Source organism: Eumetopias jubatus, unplaced genomic scaffold (genome assembly GCF_037043125.1).
Source record: "Eumetopias jubatus isolate StellerSeaLion01/CBP00866 unplaced genomic scaffold, mEumJub1_p1.0 scaffold_15, whole genome shotgun sequence".
Classification (NCBI taxonomy): Eukaryota; Metazoa; Chordata; class Mammalia; order Carnivora; family Otariidae; genus Eumetopias; species Eumetopias jubatus.
The window spans coordinates 74,485,610-74,511,897 of NW_028274821.1; the positions used below are offsets into that span (position 1 = coordinate 74,485,610).

General features: G+C 41.5%; 1 protein-coding gene across 1 annotated transcript in view; it reads left to right on the top strand.

Annotated features, from left to right (window-relative positions):
* SLC31A1 (solute carrier family 31 member 1) overlaps positions 1 to 23,379 on the top strand; it is a 35,384-nt gene extending 12,005 nt beyond the window's left edge. The window contains exons 2-5 of the mRNA XM_028107893.2: positions 15,638 to 15,795; positions 16,347 to 16,419; positions 18,679 to 18,847; positions 20,014 to 23,379. Coding sequence (XP_027963694.1) covers positions 15,703 to 15,795; positions 16,347 to 16,419; positions 18,679 to 18,847; positions 20,014 to 20,215 — 537 coding nt within the window. The 5' untranslated portion in view covers positions 15,638 to 15,702 and the 3' untranslated portion in view covers positions 20,216 to 23,379. The remainder of the gene's footprint in view (positions 1 to 15,637; positions 15,796 to 16,346; positions 16,420 to 18,678; positions 18,848 to 20,013) is intronic.
* The last annotated feature ends 2,909 nt before the right edge of the window (positions 23,380 to 26,288 follow it).

Below are 26,288 nucleotides of genomic sequence, written 5' to 3' on the forward strand. Positions count from 1 at the left end.
GTGTGACATTGTGATTTATAATAAATATATATTTGGTCTGCATCCCATTTCTGGCATAGAACTCCTAAAACCTTTGAGATTTCCTAATTGATGTGAGCTATAAAGGTGTCTTTTGTTATGTTATAATGAGGTGACTTTTTTTTTTTAGCAGTTTTTAATTTAGTTGGAAATCAAGAACATAAACCTGAGTCAATTAACCTTTTAAGTAAAGTTTATATTCTTAAAAAATGTATGAGACACTCAAGGGAAATGCAAACACAAACTGGATGCTTGAAGATATTAAAGAATTATTGTTAATTTTTCAGGTGAGTTAATGGTATTGTATTTTGTTTTGTTTCTTCTAAAGTCCCCCTCTTTTAGAGATATAGACATGCATACAAATAAAATGTTTTAATATCTGAAATTTGCATTAAAATTAGGCTGGCCATGGGAATGAATGGGGTATAGACAAGACAAGGCTGGCCTTGAGTTGATAATTGTAGAAGTTGAGCAATGAGTACATTCGGTCTACTTTTGTATATATTTGAAAATTTTTATAATAAAGTATGTTATCTTATTTAGTTTTTCTTCAGTTGTAAAATCAAAACACTAAATATGCCTGGGGCCTCAATGATCCACCATACACTATATTATACTCTCTCCACCTTCATATCCTACCCAGTGAGCCTGCCTGCCCTTTCCTCCATGGCCTCTATCCAACTATAATGAGGTGACTTTTAGAAAGCCCCGACATCCTCTAAGGTTGGTTGCCAGTAAAGCCAACCAATGTGATTGGAGAATTGGAACTTTCAGTACCCAGCCTCCCAGGAGGAGAATAGGGCTGAAGATTGAGTTTAGTTACCAATGGCCAATAATTTAATCAACTGTGCCTATGTAATGTAAATAAGTAGACCAAATGTATTCATCGCTCAACTTCTACAATTATCAACTCAAGGCCAGCCTTGTCTTGTCTATACCCCATTCATTCCCATGGCCTGCCTAATTTTAATGCAAATTCAGATATTAAAACATTTTATTTGTATGCATGTCTGTATCTCTAAAAGAAGGGGACTTTAGAAGAAACAAAACAAAATACAATACCATTAACTCACCTGAAGAATTAACAATAATTCCTTAATATCTTCAAGCATCCAGTTTGTGTTTGCATTTCCCTTGAGTGTCTTATTTACATAGGCCTATGTATGTGCCTATGAATCTCCATTAAAAAAAAAAAAGCTTTCAGCTTGGGGAACCAGAACACTTCCGTGTACCACTGTGCCAAGTCCCAAACACCAGGATAGAAACTCCTTTGTTCAGGACCTTGCCCTCTCTTCATCAGGCTATTAATTCATACTGTTTAATATACTTTGTAATAAATCAGTAATCTATTGAGTAAGTGGGTTTCCTTAGTTCTGTGGGCTGCTCTGACAAATTGCTTGAACCCAAAGAGAAGGGGTTGTGGAGACTTCTGATTTTATATCCAGTCAGAAGTGCAGTGAGTCTGTAATTAGCATCTGAAGTGAAGGTCAGCCTTCTAGGACTCAGCCCTTAACCTGTGGACTCTGCTGCTGTCTCTGGATAGTGTCAGAATTCAGTTGAACTGTACGACACCAAGCTGGTCTTGGAGAATTTCTTGGTGGTGGGGAAACTACCCATAAAACACAATTTTTATAATTAGAAGACAGGGAGAGAGAAGCCTGAAACTTTTGAGACATCTCAAAGAATATGGATGCAGATTGGAATCCAATTAAAGCAAATTACTGACCACCCGATTCAGCATAGGTGAAGGACGTCCCTGTGGGTGAAGTTAAGTGGCTGGGATTCGCTAGCTCACCCCGAACACTCCCAAAATGAGAACAGCAAAGGTTAGAAAGAAAGGTTAGCTATGGAGCAGGCGGTAAAAGACGAATCAAAGACAGAGAACCGAAGGTTAGAGACAACAGTAGATGAAGAAATAACAGTGTACTACGGCATTCCAGGGTCACTCTATTTGCGTACACCATCATGAGATTGGCGCTACAGGTAGCCCTAGCTTTGAGGAAACTAACTTGCCCTCTTAGCTACTATGCTATCACCTTAGTGAGCTCCTTGTAACAGTCCCGAAAACAATCCTATGAGGTAGCTACTTTTATTACTCTGATTTTTAGAGCTGAGGCACAGAGATATTAAGTAATTTGCCCAAGGGCCTATAACCAGTAGGTACAGTTTTACCAGTTAGAGAATGAATATACTGCCTGGCGTACTTGGAGAGCTGCCATAAAAAAGAAAGAAAATACCTTTTCTGCCCACAGCTTCCTACTTGTGGCTTTTTGTTTGCTTTTGGGGGATTGTTCAGGATCTCAGACAGACCTTCCAACCTCAGAAATGCAGGAGTTAATGGTTAGGGACAGACCCTGGGAGCAAATCTTACTTTCATTAATCATGTTGGGAAATATATCCAACAATTTCTTCATACAATAGTTTGGTTTTTTTGTTCATGCATTTCCTACTTGAGGTCTGTCTTCCTGGTAGTTGAGTTACTGTAGTTCATACCTAGTCTAGAAAAGTAAGACTACAGGAGATGTATACATTCCCCTTCATCTGGAACCCAGAGATTTTATTTACATAGTAGGTAAAAAAACAAAAACAAAAACCCCTCAGATCCCAAAGATGAGCTGTTTGGTATTAAATTCAGTGTCAGCCCGGAAGTTTCTTTGATTATCAGGTGATAAATTTTAAGTGAGGCTAGGTTAGCTCTCTGCCCTTTTGGAATATCACAATAAACAAATGCTTTATTTTAGTTCGTGGCTGAATCTTGACTTCCTTTTTTTCTTTTTTCTTTTTTTAAGCTCTCACTTGTTAAACATCGAATCCTTAGATTCTGGGTACTATATATCTATGTTGTACATCTCAATAATTCAGAACTATGGTTCTCAAAGTTTAGAGTGTGTAAGAATTGCCTATATAGCTTTATAAATAGCTAGATTCTGAGGCCCCTTCCCTGCAAGGAGATTCACTGGTCTGGAGTGGGGTCTGTAATTTTCATTTTTCACCAAGCATCTCAAGTGATTCTGATTCAAGAATCAGAGCTCAGGCTGGAGCTCGGGCCACATGGAGTGTTTTCTCACTTTAAAGAGCCATGTCGAAGTCAAGCTGTCAAGAATACTGCAGGTAGGGGTGCCTGGGTGGCTCAGTCAGTTAGGCGGCTGCCTTTGGCTCAGGTCATGATCCTGGCGTCCTGGGATCGAGCCCCCCGCATCGGGCTCCGTGCTCAGCAGGGAGCCTGCTTCTCCCTCTACCTCTGCCTGCTTGTCTGCCTACTTGTGATCTCTCTCTCTCTGTCAAATAAATTAATTAAATCTTAAAAAAAAAAAGGATAACCATTTTAGCCCAAATTGTATGCCACAGCACAGTAGAAAGCATCGGAAGACACACCTGCTCTGCAGGTAGGTAACAGCTAGACTTAGTTCCTCCTGGACAGCTTAGTGGGCAGGGACTTCAAGACTTGGCAGTGCCTTGGATAACTGGACATCAGTTTACCCCAAAAGTAGGGAATAGCCACACGTGCCTCCCCATAGAAATAGGTCCACATTTCTTCTAAGCCACTCTCCATTTCCTTATCTCAGCTTTCCTAGATTGCACCCAGAAAGCAAAATATCTGACTTTGTGCTAAGAGACAGGGACACAAGATAATTGGATGAAAGTACCATGATACAAGTAAAAGAAAGAGCACTAGACTTGAGGTCAGAATCTGGATTCTAATTTCAGACTGCCACTAGGCTGACTGCCACATGACCTTAGCTTGTCTGTTAACCTTGTATACCTCAGTTTTCCGTCTGTAAAATGAGTAGCCATTCCTGTTTAACCCAGGCCCATCTTTCAAATGCCATTAAGTTTGGAAACACACTACATTGTTGTAGCTCAGCAGAAAATAGCCTGAGAACATGCCACAAAAGTGAATGAGGTAATTACTGGGCCCAGACTTAGAATCACAAATACTGAATGCCTGAAAGGTATATTAGACTGCACATAGCCTTAACTTAAGGCTGACGACGCATTCTATAAACAAGATGTGAGTAGTTTTCTTCAGCCTCATTATTGAGCACTCACAGAGCATAATGATAACTCACTGATGCCGGAGGGGCGGTCGGTGGGAGGATGGGTTAAGTGGGTGATGGGGATTAAGAAGGGTCCTTGCTGTGATGAGCACTGGTGTCCTGTGTGGGTGTTGAGTTGCTGAATTGTGCATCTGAACTGGTATTACACAATATGTTAACTGAGTGGGATCTAAATAAAAATTTTTAAATAATAATAACTCAGTGAGGGGCGCCTGGGTGGCTCAGTCGGTTAAGCAGCTTGTCTTCGGGTCAGTTCATGATCCCAGGACCCTGGGATCAAGTCCCACATCGGGCTCCCCGCTCAGCAGGGAGTGTGCTTCTCCCTCTGCCTACCCTCCCCCCCTGCTCATTATTGTGCTCTCTCTCTCTCTCTTGCTCAAATAAATAAATAAACTCTTTAAATAATAACTCACTGAGTAATAATGCTTTTACATATGTTATGTGGTCTTTTTTTCCCCTCAGTATTTCTTCCCATTCATTATTTCATTTGGATCATATAATGACCGTGAAGGAGAGAAAGACTGATGTTATCCGTTTCCCTGAGTTTTAGATAAGATACTGAAACTCAAAGATCAAAAGTAGTTCTCAAAGAGGTAGGGTGATTTTTGCCCTCCAGGGGACTTTTGGCAATGTCTGGAGACATTTTTAATTGTCACAACTGGGACGGTGCTACTGGCATTTGGCGGGTAAAGGCTTCAGGTATTGTTAAATATACTACAATGGACAGGACAGCTCATACAACAACGAGTTATTCAGCTTCAAATGTCAGTAATGCCAAAATTGAGAAACTCTGAGATAGGTGTTTTATCCACAAGAACACAAAGCAAAAGAGTTGGATGAACCAGAATCCAGATCTTAGACTCAGTCTAATGTCTTCTCCACTGTCCTCAAAACACTTGAGAATAAAGACTAGAGTCACATAACTTCTGGATTTTATTGCTACTGTTTTGAGGAGGTACAAGTAAGAAGTGGGGTTTGTTTATATCACTGTTGAAGGTTTCCATGGTACAGATTGCATAATCCAGTAAAAATCTACTAAGCACTTGCTGTGTGTCTCACAGTCTGCTGTTCTTGTCCTTCAGGGAGCTTAGTCTACCTTTATCATATTTTTCTATTTATTGAGTAAATACCAAATTTGAATCATCTATCCAGATACTTTTGAAATCTGGACACAGCCCCATTAGCAGTCTCTATACACAGTACCTACTGATAACCTAAAGACTCATAGAATTTTTATAGGAAGTGTCACCAGGACACTCAGCTGGAAATTAGCAGAGCCAGGATTTGAATACCATTTGACTCCAAACTCATGCTCTTAGTAATATTCTGTAAGTTTAACTCTCACCTACAAAGGGTGCCATGGGATTTGAAAAGCTCTTACAATCCAGGATAGTTCTTGTAGAATATTCTTCAGTTTTGCCCCTCAAACCATTTTATAACCCAGAAATTAGAAGGTTCTTTTGCTTCTAAAGTTTTAACAGATACCTTTATGGTTTCTGGCAAATTAAAGAACTATAGCCCATGGTTCCATAAGGATTTTTTTTTTTCTGTGAATGCCTCACAGAAGAACTTGAGCAGAAGAGCAAATAAAGGCCACTCTATATAGCAACAAAAGTACTTAATTAAAAGATAAATCTGATCATATCACTTCCCTGCTTCTTACCCTTAAATAGCAGCCAGTTGCCCTTAGAATAAAATTTAGTCTCCTTAAAATGACTCTGTGTTCTATTCATACTGACTTTGAATGCCCTTGGTTCTTTTCTTGCCTAGGGATGCTGTTCCCTTACCTTTCCACCCAGCTCCAATAATTCATCGGTCTGTTTGAAGTTACCTCCTTAGGGGCACATGGGTGGCTCAGTCGTTAAGCGTCTGCCTTTGGCTCGGGTCATGATCTCAGGATCCTGGGATCGAGCCCCGCATCAGGCTCCTTTCACGGCGGGAAGCCTGCTTCTCCCTCTCCCACTCCACCCTACTTGTGTTCCCTCTCTCGCTGTGTCTCTCTGTCAAATAAATAAATAAAATCTTAAAAAAAAAAAAAGAAGTTACCTCCTTAGAGTGCTTCTTTCTTTTTCCTCCCCCCGCATCTAAATTAGTTATTTCTCTGTTATTCTCTGCCACAGTACCACGTTTACTTCCTGGTACCACTTATCACGATTGGTAATTGTATATACTTACACATATTTATTTGTTTACATACTTAATGAGGGCTTCCTCTTCCTAGAATAAGCCCCACAAAGGCAAGAATCTTGCCTTTTTGCACCTGGCTCCTTGGAGATAGATATTGAAGAAACAATGTAAGCAAAGATACCAGACAGAAAAGCGTGGGGTTTGTCCAGTGCAGGTTTTGGCTATTGGACTCATTTGACTGGAACTCTAAGTATGTGCAGGCGGGAAGGTAGGTTGAGGCCTTTATTTTAGAGATCTGTGATCTCAGAACAAGGAAGTTAATAGACAAGGGAGAGATTGGTAAGCAGTGGTATTTTTTGAGCAGATAAGTAGAGCCATGCCTTCGGTAGGTTAATTTGTCTTCAGTGTATCACATGGGATAAATGGGGTGGAGGGTACTGTTAGGAAAACCCATGTTTGTAGGGACGCCTGGGTGGCTCTCCCCTCTCATGCTGTCTCTCTCTCTCTCTCTCTCTCAAATAAGTAAATAAATAAAATCTTTAAAAAAAAAAAAAAGGAAAACCCATGTTTGTACTAGAATTGCTGATGGCAAAAACCACAGGCAAACTGGGTGAACTTCTCATGTACTTGGGAATAGGAAAAGTGATCAAAACCGTGACCTTTAATGGACACAAAACTGACGCTGGGTAAATAGCAAGGCAAGTTTAACAGAGAATACGTCCTGGGCGGGGAGTGAGGATAGGTAAGTTCTAGCGAAGCTACCTCCACAGCTTTCTAGAATAACACTGGACAGATTGCTTAAGCTCCCTGTGCCTCTGGTTCTGAGAAGAGAGACTGTGGAGATAAAATAAGGTTAACAGAGTTAACCTGGATGGCTCAGTCTGTTAAGCGTCTGCCTTCAGCTTAGGTCATAATCCCAGAGTCCTTCATGATCCCAGAGTCTGGGGATCGAGTCCCACATCGGGCTCACTGCTCGGCCTGCTTCTCCCTCTCCCTCTGCAACTCCCCCTGCTTGTGCTCTCTCTGTCAAATAAATAAATAAAAATCTTACAAAAAAAAAAAAAGATAACAGCTGGGTTTATAGGAAGGAGGCGCCATTGCTTCGTCCCCCATCATTTGTTCAGGTCCCACACAGTTATTCATTCGGTAGATTGCACAGAATAAAATTATTTTCAGGTTGGGCTTATCCACAGTTTGGTCTGTTTTCTCTACTGTCCCTTTCTAGAAAGTGGCCCTAGAGACTTGATTCATATAAAGGATCTAGACTCTAGGTTCAGTGCCCTAGAGACTTGGTTCATATAAAGGATCTAGATTTGGCATTTCAGGTCACTTGGGGTCAACAATGTATTCCTTTCTTCCATATTTTTTTCCTTTTGTCCATTTTTAAAACAGATCTGAGTTTTGTTTACAATCTCTTCACACTCATCACCAAACAAATATTTCATAAAAGTATCTATGAAGGCAAATGAGGCCAGAACATGTAAATGTTAGATAATCCCAAGCACTTTGTGGTTTCATACTCTAGGTTTCCATGAAATGAATAAGTAGAACTAGATGAATTTGTAATTCCTTTCCAAGTCTTAAAAAGTTCAACTTGTCTATGTTACTTCTATATCAACTACGTTTTGCTACTTCTAATATAGAGCTATTGAATAATTTCTAAGCATATCCGTCAAATATTATTATAGAGCATTTCAGACTCACTAAGGTGGCAGAGAGAAAATTGAAGTTTGTCCAGTGTCTCATTAACAGATTAAGGAATTGATTTGTCTGTCTTATGTCTAAGTTGCCAGGAAAGAAATGCAGAGAAAAACAATTCATTTCGGCAAGCACTTACTACTGTGTGCAGGATGTTAGAAAATGTAGGTGATTCATCGATAAGTAAGACAGGGTCAGGGCGTGCGGGGGGCTCAGATGGTTAAGCGTCTACCTTCAGCTCAGGTCATGATCTCAGGATCCTGGGATGGAGCCCCACCTCCGTCTCCCTGCTCAGTGGGGAGTCTGCTGCTCCGTCTCCCTCTGCCTCTCCCCTCTGCTTGTGCTCTTGCTTGCTCGCTCTCAAATGAATAACATCTTAAAACTTAGAACTTACAATCCAGTAGTAAGGATCGGAATAGAGAAGCATTCTATTCTCAGGGAACCTGACCTGAAAAAATGTAGAATTAAGTTTTAGCTCTAGGTGAAACTTGACTAATCATATAATTCAGTGTTTATACAGTTAAGGAAAATGAAGCTATAAAATATAAATGCCCAATATAGCATTTATCACCTGTATCCCTTTCATGTTTAAACTTGTTCTCTTTCCTTTATATTTTGTTGCTTACATGGTAATAGCATTGTCCATTCATGTTTGCCCACAGGCATAAGTGATCTACAGATTGGACAATGGCATTTTAAAAATTAAGTTTGTTGGGGCACCTGGGTGGCTCAGTTGGTAAAGCATCTGCCTTCGGCTCAGGTCATGATCCCAGGGTCCTGGGATTGAGCCCCGCATCGGGCTCTCTGCTCAGCAGGGGAGTCTGCTTCTCCCTCTCCCTCTGCTGGCAGCTCCCCCTGCTTGTGCTCTCTCTCTCTCTCTCTGTCAAATAAATAAATAATCTTTTTAAAAAATTAAAGTTTGTCTTTAGTGTGCTCTCTCTTGAAAATGATAGGCCTCCCTGCCTGGATAATTCTCCATGTAATGGGTTTCTCCAGGACCTGTCTTGCCCCATCAGGCTTCTTATCTACCTTGCTCAGTCTGAGCAGCTTAATGAGGTGGACTGGACACGTGGAAAGATGAAATTTATGATAGGGGTGACCTTGAACCCGCATCTGGAAACAAACTGCTTGTCTTAATCTGATTAGAATCAAATTACAAGTTTGCTGTCTTTTCTGTGGATAGTTAGAATGAACTCAGGGCAGCTCCTGAGTTACCCTCCTTTCTTACTAACATAGATATTCTTAGTCAGGAACTTCTCAGTGAAAGAGCTACTCTCACTAAATCATAGCTGCTCTTTTATTTTTCTAAAAACTTGTCAGTCCATGCCACATTTCTTGTTTGCCTAGATCACTGGCCACTCATAAATGAAGGCTCTTTAAGTTTTAAATGTAATTGTTTGAAGTAGTTTTCTCCTTTATGACTGTTGGCTACTTGTGGTGGAGCCCATCAGTCTGATAATATGAGTAAGTCAGTCACATAGACTCTGCTATTGTTTGAGGGTGTAGACCGTGCCTAGTTTGGTTTCTTTCCATGAAAAGTGCTTTCAGGGAATCGTGCTCAGACTGTCCAAAGCAGTGGAGCTCACTTTGGTAGATGGTGAAGAAAAAGAAAATAATATTGAAACCAGCAAATAATCACAACATTAATTCTTCACCAGTTCTATCAACATTTTCTCGTATCAGCCCCGCCATGGCCGTGAAGAAAAACAAGTGAGAATTCATTGTGGGAGTTATTTTTATTATCAACAAAGGCAAAAAGTTAGAAGGAAAACAGTGGCCTTTGTTTTACTGAAGAATTTTTTTTTTTTAAGATTTTTATTTATTTGTGAGAGAGAGAGAACGTGCTGGGAGAGGGGCAGAAGGAAGAGGGAGAGGCAGGCTCTCCAATGAGCAGGAAGCCAGACGTGGGGTTCGATCCCAGAACCCCGGGATCATGACCTGAGCTGAAGGCAGACGCTTAACTGACTGAGCCACCCAGGCATTCCGAAGAATTTTGAAAAGGATAAAAATCTAAGTGTTTTTGTTTTTGTCATGGTAGTGGTAGTAGTGATGGTGGTGGGGTTCTGGCCATTAAAGTTCTGACTGTCTTTATAAATCTGCAGTCATAGCAAGTGCCCTGTCATCTCCCATCACCTGCCAAAGTTAATCTGGGGGGAAGTGTGTGTGTGTGTGTGTGTGTGTGTGTGTGTGATTTTAGGGTCTTTTACACTTCTTTTTCTTATTGACTTGACCTATTTTCCCTCTACCTCTACTGCATCATTTTACTGACTTTACATCAATGGGGCAGAACTTCCTAAGTTTTTGACAATTCTGGCTGAGAACCGATGTAAGCCTAAACCTACTACCTTTTGTAAATACAATTGGTAACATTACGTATCTTTATGATCACTGTACCTCAAGAAAGACACAGGCCAAAGAAAGGCAGCTACAATATCCAGAGTTGTGTGGTTACATTCATACAATTATTATCAAATTTCTGCCAGTCAATTTGGAGTACCAGAGTGAGGCCAGGGCAGAGGGGTCGAGTGGAACAACATCATAGCCTTCAAGGGGAAGGGTCTTCCCCCTATCTGTTCATCATATTATATTCCCCCTCCCATTTACCGGGAGCTACTACTTTCTATTTTTTATTTTTTTTCTAAACAACTCAAGTATATTGGGTTGGAATGCCAAGTGACGGAGGGACACCTAAGCCCTATTTTATTAATGCATTATATCTCTTTACTTCTTCATCTCCTTTACTGCCTCCCTCCCCAAAGGACAATATAAGTGTGGCATTCATAAAGCCATCAAGAGAATTTTAAAGTTCACCTACAGGGACACTTGAAACAAGGCCAGAGCTATTTCTCAGAATATCTGCTGACCCTGCGCAGGTCATCAAAAGGCAGGATTAGTCCAGTTGAACTGGTTGCTTGATCATGAGAACATAGTCCATAAGCATGAATCCGTGTTTATGGTAGTATACTGTCTGTGACCTTGAATTTTCCCTATCTGTGCCTGCCTAAAGCTTATGTCACCAATAAAAGTAATGACTGCAGAGAGCAGAAGAGCAACCAGATAGATTTGCCTTTGTTTTTGTTTTTTGGTTTTTGTTTTTTAAAGATTTTATTTATCCGACAGAGAGAAACACAGCGAGAGAGGGAACACACAAGCAGGGGGAGTGAGAGAGGGAGAAGCAGACTCCCCGCTGGGCAGGGAGCCTGACGCGGGGCTCGATTCCAGGATCCTGGGATCATGACCTGAGCCGAAGGCAAACGCTCAAGGACTGAGCCACCCAGGAACCCCCAGATTTGCCTTTGTTTAATGGTTTTACAAATCTAAAAAGGAACCTGACCTTAATCATTGTAAGAAGAAAAACTTTCTTCCTAATCTTCTTTATCAGGAAACACTGTAGGTAGTCTCCAAAAGAATTGTGTAAAGCTCTAGATTTTATCTGTCTGTGCTGGAGAAGAGGGACCACGTGGCAGATGTCTGACCACTTCTGTGTAGTCTTTTTGTGGGGGTCTAATCTCCATAGTCCCCATGGATTACTGTTTCTTATCCATCATTGTGCAACACCAGGAAAATAAAAAAGAATTGGATGTTTCGAATAAACTATTAAAAGTAAGGTCAGTGTTAAGACTCAGGATGGGCATCAGCATTCAGCCTTCTTGCCAATTTCCTAACTTCTGTTCATAAACTCATGTTTATTTTGGTAAAGATGCTAGACTACAAACAATCCGGTCCTCTAGTTAAGCTTTATAGTGTGCCTGTGTTGGGAGGTGGGAGGTGGACAGGAATAGAGGAAACTTCTTTTTTGATGAGCCTCAGAAGTAAGCGGAGAAGGAATTAGACCCATTAATACAGGGAAGTTTGGGGACCTATTTGTATAAATGCCGCACAATTCTTACTAAGTGAGGGGAAGGAGGAGAGAGAATGAAATGCAAAGCTACATGGCATGCACTGAAGAATGTGCCATCCGTTTTCCAGATCTAATAGTGTTCAAGGCAAGAGAAACAACTTGACATGTAGCCGACGTAAGTACCCAACTGAAGATGAGATAAATTATTCCCTAGGAACCGAAGAGTGTAAAGCCTTCCTGAGAAATCAACTTCTTGGCTATTCTATGTGAACTAAATTCCATAGAAACTCAAGCTTGAGGGGTGCCTGGGTGGCTCAGTCATTAAGCGTCTGCCTTCGGCTCAGGTCATTCATCCCAGGGTCCTGGGATCGACCCCCGTCTTGGGCTCCCTGCTCCACAGGAAGCCTGCTGCTCCCTCTCCCACTCCCCCTGCTTGTGCTCCCTCTCTTGCGTTCTCTCTGTCAAATAAATAAAATAAAATCTTTTAAAAAAAAAAGACACTCATGCTTGATTTTTTTTTTTTCTGTAGTCAATTCCTAGATTATTTCTCTTGTATTTCCAGGAAGTTTCCTATGCTAGAAGAAGGAGCCATTATGATCTAGAGCTGTCCTGAACTATCCATGTGAGTGTGGATAGCCACCTTGTGGTCTCAGGAGACAGGATAAGTGGAAAGGGCCCTGAAAATGGTCTTGGCTTGAAGACTTTGTGGGAGAGAAGCAAACAGCTAATATTTTGATTATGTCTTCTCCCACAGGGTTTATTCATTGGAATTTCCTTATCTAAGGTCTTTTATCCCCTCATATTCCACATAATGATAACACTACCATTTGCCATGCACTCAGCTGGATGCTTCTTAAGCCTTTTATCTCCTTCATGCTCCCAGCATCCTCCATGATCTACTAGCTCCAGAGAGGGTGAGGGACTTTCCCGGGTTGTACAACTGGAGCACCTTCAAAAGTCCTCGACAGATGTTTTCCAGCTATGTTGTTGAGCTCCTCACTCCATTCTCCAATATAAAGGTGCTTCTCCAGTATGGGTCCCTCTTAAATTCTGTTAGAACAGTTTGCCTTTGAACTGGCAAAAATGTAAATGAAAATACCATATTCCTAATTTTTCCACCTAGCTCTAAACTCAACTTGGTAACTAAATATTGGGGGTGGATTTTATTGGTAGATTGAAAGTCAGGAATCCTAAGATTTTTTTTGTTGTTGTTTTCCAGTTTTATCCCTGAGTGATATATTCAGATTTTTTTTGGTTTGCATTCTTCTTTATAAATAATTTGTAAATTTGATGAAGTAGAAGGCTAAGGATAAGAAGAGAAGTGAACAGTGGAGGTTTTAAACAAGAAGAGGAAGATTAGCCTGGGATTAACATGTGCACATAGTTTGTCCTAAAACCAGAAATCCAGTGAATCAGTAAATATAAAAATTTTGCCGAGGTTCCACCTGTCACTCATCATTACTAACTCACAGTTTCCATTAATTGCAGTTGCTTTAAAAATCAAGAAACTTGATTCCATAAGAAGTATAGTACAGCTACTTTGTAGACCTTGACCCCAGTTCTTAGAGACAGTGACCTGGAGCTACGTTAAAGAAAACTCTTGGACAGCAGCAAGTGGTCAAAGTTGGCTGTGAAGTCTAGAGAGGCTTGAAAAGCAAAGACAAAAGACAAAAGAGCAGAGCTCATGGGGGCGCCTGGCTAACTTATTTCGCTGTATTTGCTTAGCTTAAAAACCATAATCTATCATCACTCAGATCCTGGGGATCTCTCCATTCTACCATGATTCTTTAACTGAAAACTGCTGCCCACTTACCATTTTTCCCATCATTAAAATTTTATGGGTGCTGTCGTGTTGATTATTTTTGTGTGTTGTTTTTTATTCTTTGCTATAAAAACTTTATGGACAAGGACCCTATTATATATGTCCTTTATGTCCATGGTATTAATAATGCCAGATTGTCAAGCTCTATAATTACGAAGTAATATAGTGTCTGGCATGAAAGTTATTTACATTCACAGTTGAACTTTGATTATCCCTAACTGATGCTTTGCCTTGTCCTTTGCTGGAAATTCAAGCCTATTTCTTGAGCTTGCTCTCATAGAATCATGAGATGGGAGTTTGAGAAGGGAAAAATAGATGGCTGAATAATTGTGCTTTTAAGTTATACATGACTCCTTGGATCTATATAGATTTCCTAACTAAGGTATGCCTCTTCTCCACCTCTTAGTAATGTTGCCATTTCACCCTGTTTGTTTCCTTCATCTCACTACTCATGGACCATGAAATCGTTCTGTTTACTTCCTTGTTTCTCTTTCCATGAGGTACCTTGTTTGTCTTCCTCACTGAATTACTAGCACTTAGCTCAGAGTTTGGCACATAGTAGGAGCTTGATAAATATTTATTGATTGAGTGAGAGGCACACTCAGGCTCATGAACATGAATACCTACTTGGAATTTTTTTTTTCTTTTTTAAGTAAACTGTACACCTAGCATGGAGTCCAACTCAGGGCTTGAACTCATGACCCTGAGATCAAGACCTGAGCTGAGATCAAGAGTCAGAAGCTTAACCAACTAGCCACCCAGGCACCCTCCCCTACTGGGAATTTCTAAAGCACTCTTTCCCCCACAAACTGGAGTCAAAAGACACATAAAGAGAATCCACCAACACCTCTCTTCGGCTTCCCACTCCCCACCCCCACCCCAGCTACAGGAGTTTTTGCTCCTTGGTTTATGTCCCAGATGGACTTTTGCAATAAAGCAGTGATGTGGTAGTAAAGACACAAGGCTGAATATATACAGTTGTCTGGACTTAATTTAATATAGAATATTCAATTTATACCTTGTTTTCAGTGTTCTTAGCGCTAATGCTGAGCTAGGACTGAAATTGTATCCTCTCAGCACACTGCTTGCCCAGGGCAGTAATAGACCTTCAATTCAAGTTTAGATTAGCCGTAGGCTGGTTGTCCTGTATGTGAAAATGTATTCTTAATATCTTGATTGAACACAGACCATCCAATTAGGTGAATTATTTGAAGCACTTGCATTTTATCTACTGACATTTACGATTAGAAAGCCTTAGAGCAGTTAAATTTCATTAATGGCATCAATTTGTCCACTATTACAAATTGTTTCCTGCAACCCAAAGAAACTACTTTTCTTCTCCTTATCTTAGATTTAAATTTGAACATACATTGAACATATCTATTAAAGGAACTACTTTGCAGAACAAGGCTTAGGTCTCTGAAACCCTAGATGCAAATCCCTTGTGCCACAATCTCCAAAGGTAATCCGTATTGGATGAAATCCCACATAAATAGTTACCAAGAATCAAGATTTTAGGGCGCCTGGGTGGCTCAGTTGGTTAAGCGACTGCCTTCGGCTCGGGTCATGATTCTGGAGTCCTGGGATCAAGTCCCGCATCGGGCTCCCTGCTCAGCAGGGAGTGTGCTTCTCCCTCTGACCCTCCCCCCATTCTCTCTCTCAAATAAATAAAACCTTAAAAAAAAAAGAATCAAGATTTTAGGGGCACCTGGCTGGCTCAGTTGGTAGAACATGTGACTCTTGATCTCGGGGTCATGAGTTCAAGCCCCATGTTGGGCGTAGAGCTTACTTAAAAAATGTTTTTCAAAAAGAATCAAGGCAGGGATGCCTGGGTGGCTCAGTCGGTTAAGCATCTGCCTTTGGCTCAGGTCATGATCCCAGTGCCCTGGAATCGAGTCCCGCATCAGGTTCCTTGCTCAGCAGGGATCCTGCTTCTCCCTCTGCCTGCAGCCCCTCCTGCTTGTACCCTTGCTCACTCTCTCACCCATGCTCTAACAAATAAATAAAAAATCTTAAAAAAAAATCAAGGTTTTATATCATGAAGTTATTATGTATAATTCTTTTTCTTAAAAGAATCTCCTGCTGACTCAACTTTTCCTGGAAACCTGGACCATTCCCACCATAAAGAGACAAGCCACATGGCTTACAACAGTACAACAATACCTCATCACCATCATCCAACCACTTCGGCCTCCCACTCCCATGGCGGGGGGATGGGCAACATGATGATGGTGAGTGCTACAGGAGAGGCTACCCTTTTACACCCACTTGAGTAATAGAAATAATCAAGTTTTAGGTCTGGCAGGTTATTATCTTTAAAGGTCAGTTTACCCAGGAGGAAAAGCACAGACAAAGACAAGACAAGTGATTTGCCCAAGATCATGTGGCAGGTTAATTTCAGAGTCCCACCAGAATCATGATTTCTAGAACTCTTCTGTATTCTTTCCTTTCAGGATTGACCCTTTTCTGAATTAAGTTCTGGTATTCATGCTTTGTATAGAAAAGAGAAAAAGACAGTACACTTACCATGATAAGCCCTGAGGAATGTATAGAATTGTTGAATCACTACATTGTGCACCTGAAATGTACATAACACTGTATGTTGACTATACTGGAATTAAAATTAAAAAGAGAGAGAGAAAAGGTTGGAAGGAAAGCAAGGGAGACACTTGTGGAGAGTGTGTATGGTAGTAATGAAGGAGAAAGTCTCCCACTTCAGTGAATGTCTCTTATTTAGAATCTTCAATCCTCTCTAATTGACTTGTTTTTGGTTTACCGGCAGCATATGACCTTCTACTTCGGCTTCAAGAATGTGGAGCTATTGTTTTCTGGTTTGGTCATCAATACAGCTGGAGGTGAGTAAGCCACCCTCATCAGGTGGTATTCAGAGGTGACACTCACATGAGAGACAGTGACAAAGAATCTGGAAACCCAGCACCTCTTCCTGCCATAAGTACTGAATGCTTATGGTTGTGATACATAATCATCTTCCTCTTAACTACCTAGAAGGTAAGGATACACAATAATTACTTTGGTCCTACAGTAAACCTCCCTTGAATAATATATGTATGTTATGGGGTGCCTGGGTGGCTCAGTTGGTTAAGCATCTGACCCTTGATCTCAGCTCAGGTCTTGATCTCAGGATCATGAGTTCAAGCCCTGCATTGCACTCCATGCTGGGTGTGGAGCCTACTTAAAAAATAATAATAACTTGCGTGTGTTTCAGAGTTTCTGAAAAATAATTTAGAAACCAGATAGGAGTCTTTCGCAAATCCATTTCCTTTCATCCTTTTCCAGAGTGCTTCCTTATTTGATAAGTTATTGATCCTGGACATAAGGCTATAGTCAGGTTAAAATGATATAAGAAGCATTTTGTAAACAGACCACAAAATAACCCTAGGTGGAGAGCTAATCATCCAGTACAATCCTTCCATTTTACAGATAAATTAAGTCTCAAATACGGAAATGATTAGCCCTAAATCACACAGTGTGAGTGTGTCAGAGATTGGACAGGGACCCAGACTTTCTAGACCTGCCTACTCCAGTGATCTGTCTAGCATATCAAACTGGTCTACATCATTCCTGATTCTTCACATGGCTCATCTTAGTGTCAATCCTACTTTTGGGGTAACTAATACCCATTTTTGTATGTCTGTAATGTTGAGGGGGCATGCCTTAAATTCAAATTGCACAAGCTCAGTGGTCAGTTGGACTGCTTTAAGTATCAGGTATATCTTTGGAGCCACACAAATCAATTTGGGGAAAGAGGTAGCATTTAGTTCAGGTAGTGTGTTAAATCAGCAGTTTGAGTATATTCATATCATTACCAACACTTCACAGTGTGAAAGACTACGTCTGTCTGGGTGGTGCAGTCGGTTAAGCGTCCAACTCTTGATTTTGGCTCAGGTCTTGATCTCAGGGTCCTAGGACTGAGCGCTGCATTGGAGTCGGCTTAAGGATTCTCTCCTACCCCCTGGCTCTCGCTCTTTCTCTCTCTCAAATAAAAATACATAAATCTTTTTTTTTTTAAGATTTTATTTATTTGACAGGGAGAGCACAAGCAGAGGGAGAGAGAGGGAGAAGCAGGTTCCCTGCTGAGCAAGGAGCCTGATGTGGGACTCGATCCCAGGACCCTGGGATCATGACCTAGGCCGAAGGCAGCCGCTTAACCGACTGAGCCACCCAGGCGTCCTAAAAATACATAAATCTTAAAAAAAAACCTGAAATGTCTTTTCAAGAAATAGCACTTTATTTTTTTTTAAGTTTTTATTTTAATTCTAGTTAGTTAACATAGTGTTGTGTTAGTTTCAGGTGTATTTAGTGATTTAACATACAGTGATTTAACAATTCCATACATTACCCTTTGCTTATCACAAGTGCCCTCCTTAATCCCCATCACCTATTTCACTCATCCCCCCCCACTCCCCTCCCCTCTGGTAACCATCAGTGTGTTCTCTGTAAGAGTGTTTCTTGATTTATCTCTCTAGTTTTTTCCTCTTTGCTCAAGGAAGTAGTCAACACTTTAAAATGTTGTTTTATGGGCACCTGGGTGGCTCAGTCATTAAGCGTCTGCCTTCGGCCCAGGGTATGATCCCAGGGTCCTGGGATCGAGCCCCACGTAGGACTCCCTGCTCAGCGAGGAGCCTGCTTCTCCCTCTCCCTCTGCCTGCCACTCCCCCTGCTGTGCTCTCTATCTGTCAAATAAATAAAATCTTTAACATATATATATATCTATCTATCACCACAGTCACAAAAAAATAAAAACAAACAAAAATGTTGTTTTATTCCCCTTTTGCATATTCTACATTGTGTCATAACAAGCTGATTTATGATACCAGGTAGCCAGGTGATTGTTGTTCAGATGATTTTTTGTGTCATAATCAGAAAATGAGTATGTTCTCCAGTGGAGACAATGGTTTTCACTAATTGAAAACCATCTTCACTCTTTTCCCTCTCTGTCTGTCTGTCTGCCTGTGCAAGTAGAGAGGTAGCAATATAATGTATTTGGAAATTGAGAGTAGCTCTCTTCTATGTTGTCTCTCTCGCTTGGACAGCACACCAGCTAGTGATTTTGCATGTGTGACTGTACCACCATCTTTTCCTTCCCTACTTAGAAATGGCTGGAGCTTTTGTGGCAGTGTTTTTACTAGCAATGTTCTATGAAGGACTCAAGATAGCCCGAGAAAGCCTGCTGCGCAAGTCACAAGTCAGCATCCGCTACAATTCCATGCCCGTCCCAGGACCAAATGGAACCATCCTCATGGAGACACACAAAACCGTTGGGTAAGAAGACTGAACAGATCTAGACAGAAGTTCTGGAGAGCTGGATGAGTTAAGCTGCAAAGCAGCTGTTTTATTAGCAACAGTCCTCTTCTTGAGTTCGTAGTGATTCTATATGACCTTGATGAAAACTGTCTCTGGAGGCTAAGGTTGTGAATCATGAGCAGGCCAAAGAAGGAATGATAGGAACGCTTCTGAGCATGAACATTTGTTCTAAATTGTAAGCCTTGGTCACTGTAAGAAGGTAAGGAATCTATATTTTAAAAATATTTGCCCAAATTGAAAAAGGAAAAAAATATGTTTGCCAAAATAATAATATGCAGATTAAAAGAAATTCAGGTCAGGTATAAAAGAATGACAGAATCCAGTTGATTCTTTCCTATAACAAATTGTATGCTCCCAGCTCTATTTTAATTTTGTTTTACAATATAAGATGTACGGATGTCTGTATTCTGTCAATGCAAGTATTTGGATGACTACTGGCTTTCCCACAGATGGGCAAATACTTTTTGAGATTTTTGAGTTTTAATAGAAATGTAGGTCTTAAACTAAATTAGAGTTCAAGGAATCCTATAGATCAATATGCTACTTTCAAGTAACCACAATGTTATTTATTCCCATTGTAACTGATGAGCTTATTAAAGCCCAAACATGTTTGACTTAACCTAAGGTGACAGAACTAGTGAGCGACAGAGGGGCTAGCCAAGGCTCCTGACCCCTGGTTAAGTACTTTGTACTATACCACCCAACCGTCAATTCTATTTCCATTCTTTAGAATGTGAACGTTGCCAAGGTGGAAGGCCTGAACATGTTTAAATAAAGTAGGGGAGGGTTTAGGGCTTCCCTTTTATAGGAGCCAAGGTAGAGGTAAGTTAGGGGATTAGTCCTTCCTCCTCTCCTCTCCTCTCCTCTCAAAGAGGGTTCCTCCTGCTGACATAGAACTGTATCTGGCCAATGCCGATTATCCAGGCAGCCCTATCAAGTTGAATTTCCAGGGACCGTAAACAACATACATACACACAAGTAGCCATGAGTTGCCAGGATGGCTGTGAAGGAGTCCAGTTCAAGCTGAGCTCCCAAGCACAACTGCTCCCCCTTTATCCTGATCTGCAGAGCTGCCTGAACACTCCTAAGGGTCCCTGATGGTTGTGTCCCTGTTTACTCTCCAGGCAACAGATGCTGAGCTTTCCTCACCTCCTGCAGACAGTGCTGCATATCATCCAGGTGGTCATCAGCTACTTCCTCATGCTCATCTTCATGACCTACAACGGCTACCTCTGCATTGCAGTAGCCGCTGGGGCCGGCACTGGATATTTCCTCTTCAGCTGGAAGAAGGCAGTGGTCGTGGACATCACAGAGCATTGCCATTAACGTTAAACTCCCTGGTGCGGCCTTATCTATTGCAGTGGGAAGCAGTTCAAGACTGAAAGATGTGATTCCTACTCCAATCTTCCCTTCTTGCTCCTTATCTCCTTACACACACACCCCTGCTCAACAGAGGTTTAGCTCCTTATGTCCTTACACACTCTCTCTCTCTCTCTCTCTCTCCTCCCCCCCCAACACAGGTTTAGCCTACAGTCTCTGAGCTAAGTGAGAACCTCCCCGTTTGTTTCTAATGAGCTGAGATTCCCTAAGGGGATGTCCTCTCCTCCCCCATCATCCTAGATCCAAATTATATGTTCTTGTCCAAGTCAGGTCGCTTTCTGTTCAATGACTTGATCACTGCTTCCTTTTGTAGTCTTCTGTTTTTATTTGGTTAACAGACACTATGTGACTTTGGTGGGGTTTTTTCTTGGGCCGGTGATGGAGAGTGAGTCACTTCAGCTAGGATTGATGGCAGCTGAGGGAAATTCTTGCCCAACTAAACCCAGAACCCAAACCTAACATTGAAAAGTGAGCTGCAGTCTTTGGATGCGAGGAGTATGAGGTACATGGTGCCTTTCAGTGTGATGTGTGGTACCGAAACCGCGGTAGTTTGCAGAAAGGTGGTTTGAGACTAAATATGAGCCTGGAGCTTGCAGAAGTGTGTGTGCATTCTTGGGTGGCTGACTCATCAACTTGTGTTCCTACTTAACATTTTGATCAGAATGAACTTGTCAATCAAAAAAAGAAAAGATGACAATCAATTTGAGAAAAATAGAAATAGATATTTTAAAATAAAACCATTGATACTTTACTTTCGGTACCTTGGATTGTCACAGCTGAATGAAGCAAGAGTGTGAATTGTTTTCTTTCGTTATTGTTTTCAGGTGTTGGCCTCTAAACCCGTTTTCAAACTTTAGCCTGCATCAGAATCACCTGGAGGGCTGGTTAAAACAAGTGTTAAAACTAGTGGTAAAACACTAGTTTCTGGGCCTCAACCCGGAGCCCCAAAATTGGCATTTCTAACAAGTTCCCAGGTGATGTCCCTGCTGATGGTCAGGGGACCATGCTTTGAGAATCTCTGCTTTAAACTAAGGAAGTGTCACCTGGTGGGGTGAGCTACCTGGTACTGGGCACAGGAATTTGAATTGGCAATTGGTAGGTGGTATGTCTAAGCTTAATTCGTGTACTAAATGCTGCTGGTCAATACTTAATCGTTCCACAAACATGTATTCAGCTCCAGCTGTGTGTACGTGTGCCCAAGGGCTGTAGCCAAAGTAACTTTCATCAGTATGTATGAAATCACCAGTCTTTATTTTTAAAGGTCTGTGGTTTCTTGGAAGTAGCTCCAAGATTAAGGAAGACCTTTGATCTGCAGTGTAAAACCAGCCAGTCATGGGTCAGGAGGGCAAAAGCCCAACCCTCGCTTCGGAGAGGTTTAGTGTATGGTCTGCTGATGACCAGATTTTCCTCAGCCCCCAGTATCCATGTCCACACCAAGCAGATCCTCGTTCTCTATGTGACTTCTTTGTTACTCTTGGGGGTTTCGATAGATCACATGTGGCCAAAACCTCTTTTTCTCAGTGAAGAATCATATTGTATTTTTATTCTGTTCAGTTAGTTTACACTACAGTCTGGTCCTCAGTCCAGACTCCCTATGTGAAGTGACTCTTCCCGTGCTGGTCTGTTAAATCCTGCCCACCATGGTGCTAGACTCCAGTCGTGCCTCAGGGCACATGAGACAACACGCAACTATTCTGTTGGCTTCTGTTGTGGTTTTGAAGTTTGTACTTTCTCTATGGGTGCCAGTTAAATATTGGAGAGCAAGGAATGTGTACTTTCATGGCTTTAAACCAAGAGAAGGTTACGAGCTTACTGGATCGAGGGTAAAATCTGAGAACCAACATTTAGAGTTTTGTGCTTTTCTCTCATTCCAACCCCTTGCGGTACTGATATTTTGCATGAGCGGAGTGAATGACAGGTAGTGAGAGAGTCCAAAATGAAGGTGTAATAGCCAATTATTGTCTCAGTAGCCAAGGAATAATAAAACTGTGAGAAATAAAATAAGACTCCATGTAAAAGTGACCCTGGTGCTCTCTAGAAATCTTGGCCTGAGCTGCTATAAAATACCCTTTCAGAAACGGGACCATATCAGTAAGGTAACAAAAATCAAGGCCAGTTAAGATAAAGTGCTGTGAATTTGAAACTCAATGGAGAAACATCAGTCTGGGATAGGTCTTCAGGTATTCAAGGTAGAGTGTCCTGAAAAACCTGAATTCCAGCAATTCTTAGATTAGGTTGCCAAAGGAGGAAGCTAGTGAAGGAGAAAAAATTTAAAGCTTAAATTCCATCTTTCTTTGAGCTCTTAGATTGTGATAATGATCTCATTGACTTTCATTTCTGTATCCCTGTTGATTTGGAATTTAGTGCCTGACTTTTGTTCTTTTGGATCCAAATTTCTCTTTTCCTCCTTCCCTGTTCACATCTCTGAGAAGCCTGTATCCCCATTTCTTTGGCCCCTTATTCTGCTTTCCTTTCCCTTTCTTTCAGTCTTTAATCCCATGTATCCAGTTGATGAAATCTCCCTAGCCCTCCCGAGGCAGTGGAGATACCAACCAGAAGTTGTAAAGCTTAGTAGAGACCTGACGCACATTTTGAGGAGAAATTGCCCTATTGGAATTGCTAGAAGGGGTACCTACCTACTGGTACATCAGCAGTTACAGAATCTTAGGTGCTGTCTAAGGAGGAACTTGGAGGAACACTTAGCCCCTCATTGCCTACAAACGGGGAATGCTCTGTGTCCACCAGGGAATTAGAAATTAAGGTTTGTTCACTACTTCTATGGTAGGGCTGTCTGGAATTCTATTTCAGACTGTGAGGCTCTGGGCTTGGAATCTAGCCACAAGGGGTTTCTTATAAGGAGCTGGAAGGGGAGGGGGCAGGGGTTACACGTTCATGTCATTTCATTTTGATCCTGCTCTCTCCATATGTTTCTTTCAGAAGATACATCTAAAGATACAAAGTCTGCATTTGATATAATGCCTTAATCACTGAGTCTACAATTAATGTTGACCGTTTTAGATTGTAAGCTCCTGGAGAGCAGTATTGCTGTAGTAGGAATGTGTTAACAGTGTCATATGTAAAAGAACAAAATAAATATTTTGATTTTGTGATTCTATTGCATGTCTTTCATGCAGAGTGATCATCAGGATAAGTGGTCTCTCCATTGGTGATTACCACAAGTTTTTAAGATGTCAGTCTTTTAAATGGCAAGATCCCTTTATCGTTTTCATCTCACTCTCCTGTCCACTTAAAATGACAAGCTTGGGACACCTGGGTGGCTCAGTCGGTTGAGCGTCCGACTTTTGGTTTCAGCTCAGGTCATGATCTCAGGGGTCAAGCCTGGTGTGGGGCTCCATGCTCAGCAGAAAATCTGCTTGAAGATTCTCTCTCCCTCTCCCTCTGCCCCTCCCCCTGCTCACCTTCTTTCTCTTTCAAATAAATCTTTAAAAAATATAAAAATAAAAATGGGGCACCTGCGTGGCTCAGTCGTTAAGCGTCTGCCTTCGGCTCTGGTCATGATCCCAGGATCCTGGGATCGAGCCCCGCATTGGGCTCCCAACTCGGTGGGAAGCCTGCTTCTCCCTCTCCCACTCACCCTGCTTGTGTTCCCTCACTTGCTGTGTCTCTCTCTGTCAAATAAATATTTGAAAATAAAAATGACAAGCAGCAGCTTTCTGCCCACAGGTTCTGTCCCTGTGCTTCAATAAAACCACCTTTTTGCACATACATAAATATATATATATATATTATAGGGGGTGCCTGGGTGGCTCAGTGGTTAAGCGTCTGCCTTCAGCTCAGGTCATGGTCCCAGGGTCCTGGGATCGAGTCCTGCACTGGGCTCCCTGCTCGGTGGGAAGCCTGCTTCTCCCTCTCCCACTCCCCCTGCTTGTGTTCCCTCTCTCGCTGTCTCTCTCTCTCTCTCTGTGTCAAAATAAATAAATAAAATCTTTTTTATTTTTTTTAAACATTTTATTTATTCATGAGAGACAGAGAGAGAGCGAGGTAGAGGGAGAAGCAGGCTCCCAAGGAGCAGGGAGCCCAATGCAGGACTCGATCCCAGGACCCTGGGATCATGACTTGAGCTGAAGGCAGACGCTTAACCATCTCAGCCACCCAGGCGCCCAAATAAAATCTTTTTTAAAAAAAAGACAAAATTTTAATTTTTTTCTCATTTATAAAAAAGGCAGTAACAGTACCATTTCAATTTAGGAGCAATATATATAAAGGACCTAGTACTTAATAGGCAACCAAACCATAGTAACTTTCTGATTATTTTTACTCCAGCTTTCAGGAAATTAAAGGTAAGCTCTTCTGGATGAGTTTAGTATCTCTTCACAAGCACTTGACCATATTCTAGAAATGAACCCTAGGACCTAAGGAATAAGAGAACCAATGCATGTAATTTCAGTTGTGTCTAAAAGGATTTATAGCTGCAATAGGCAATAAAGAAGCCATTATCTAATCTGGTGAATGTCTCATTCTTTATAGATAAAATAGCATAAGATAGATAAAATTTCATGAGAACTGAAACAGCATCCCCTCCCTCCACCCCTGAGAACCCCACTTTCTAGACCCAGCAGTGTGACTGGGAAAGCAGTGTAGCAATAAAGTTTAGAAACTTGGGTTCAGAGATCAGTATGCCTGGTTCAAATTGCAGCTCTACCCCTTAATTAGCTGAGCATTCGTTTCACCTTTTATAAAATTAGTATCTAGTACTCTCATTGGAGTTAAAAGATTGAGATAAGCAGAAAGCACTCGGTGTAGTGCCTCTGAGTGTTGGCTAATCAGGAGGGAAGCAGAAATTCAGGAGGCACAATGTTTTCATGCTTCTGTGCCTATTTGTGCTGGGAAGCCAGTGACAGAGCTTAGGCAGAGACTTGTTTCTCCCGTTTTTTGCCCTTCCATATTGGCCTTTGTAAGCTTCAAGGTGATGTAACTCAGTTTTCCCATCTAGAGCCTGACTTGCTGTGTCTTTAAGACCATTAAAATAACAGAATTGAAGGACCTAGATCAAACGAAGAATAAAGGTTTTCTAAGAATGGTTGGAGGAAGAAGAGAAACTATATCCTCCTTTCCCTGCCTCTGCCACATTCTTTTTATTTTTTAAAAAGATTTTATTCATCTTCGAGAGAGTGAAGAGAGCGCACACGAGCAGGGAGAGGGGCAGAGGGAGGAGAAGACTCCCCAGGACCCCGAGATCAGGACCTGAGCCAAAGTCAGACACTTAACCGACTGAGCCATCCAGGCGCCCTTCCTCCACATTCTTAATACCCAGCCTTAAGCTACCCCTAGAAAAACTGGGCAAAATCTTGCTAAGGGGTCTCTTCAGAACTGATGACTCCAGAGGTTCCTTCTACCACAGTTGGCAGTTCCCTGTAGTTGAACTAAATGGTAAAAACAACAGGACATGATTTTTTTAAACTTTATTTTTTTAGTAATCTCTACACCCAAAGTGGGCCTCAAACTCATGACCCCGAGATCACAAGTCACATGCTCCTCCAACTGAGCCAGCCAGGCGCCAACATGATTCTCAATCACCCTCTTGATTGGCTCTTAGTGGGAAAAATTCTTAGGCAAGTTGGAAAAGGAAGGAAAACTGGAATAATGGTAATTCTGTTAGGAGCATTCCTATTACTGTGTTTCCCTCCACTGTCCCCCTCCCCAAATTACACTCAGACTAGCTACAAAGCCATTCTGTAAACAGATTCTGCAAACTCACAGCATGACCACCTTTACACAAAATCACTAGAATCTAATCTCCACAAGGGCAGGGATCTTTGATTTTGTTCACTGATGTTACTAAGTGCCTAGAACAGTATCTGGCACATAACAGGCACTCAATAAAATACTTGCTGAATAGATGAGTTGAAAGAAAGTAACAGGGATCAACTGAAGTGTTGTGTGCTTCAAGTCTCTCAATAAAGGTGGGAGGAATGATGTTACCTCTTGTAGCAATTACCTTTTAAAGTCTGGGGGGTTAACAGTGCTATGATTATGCTTCATTAAAGGTGTTGCACAC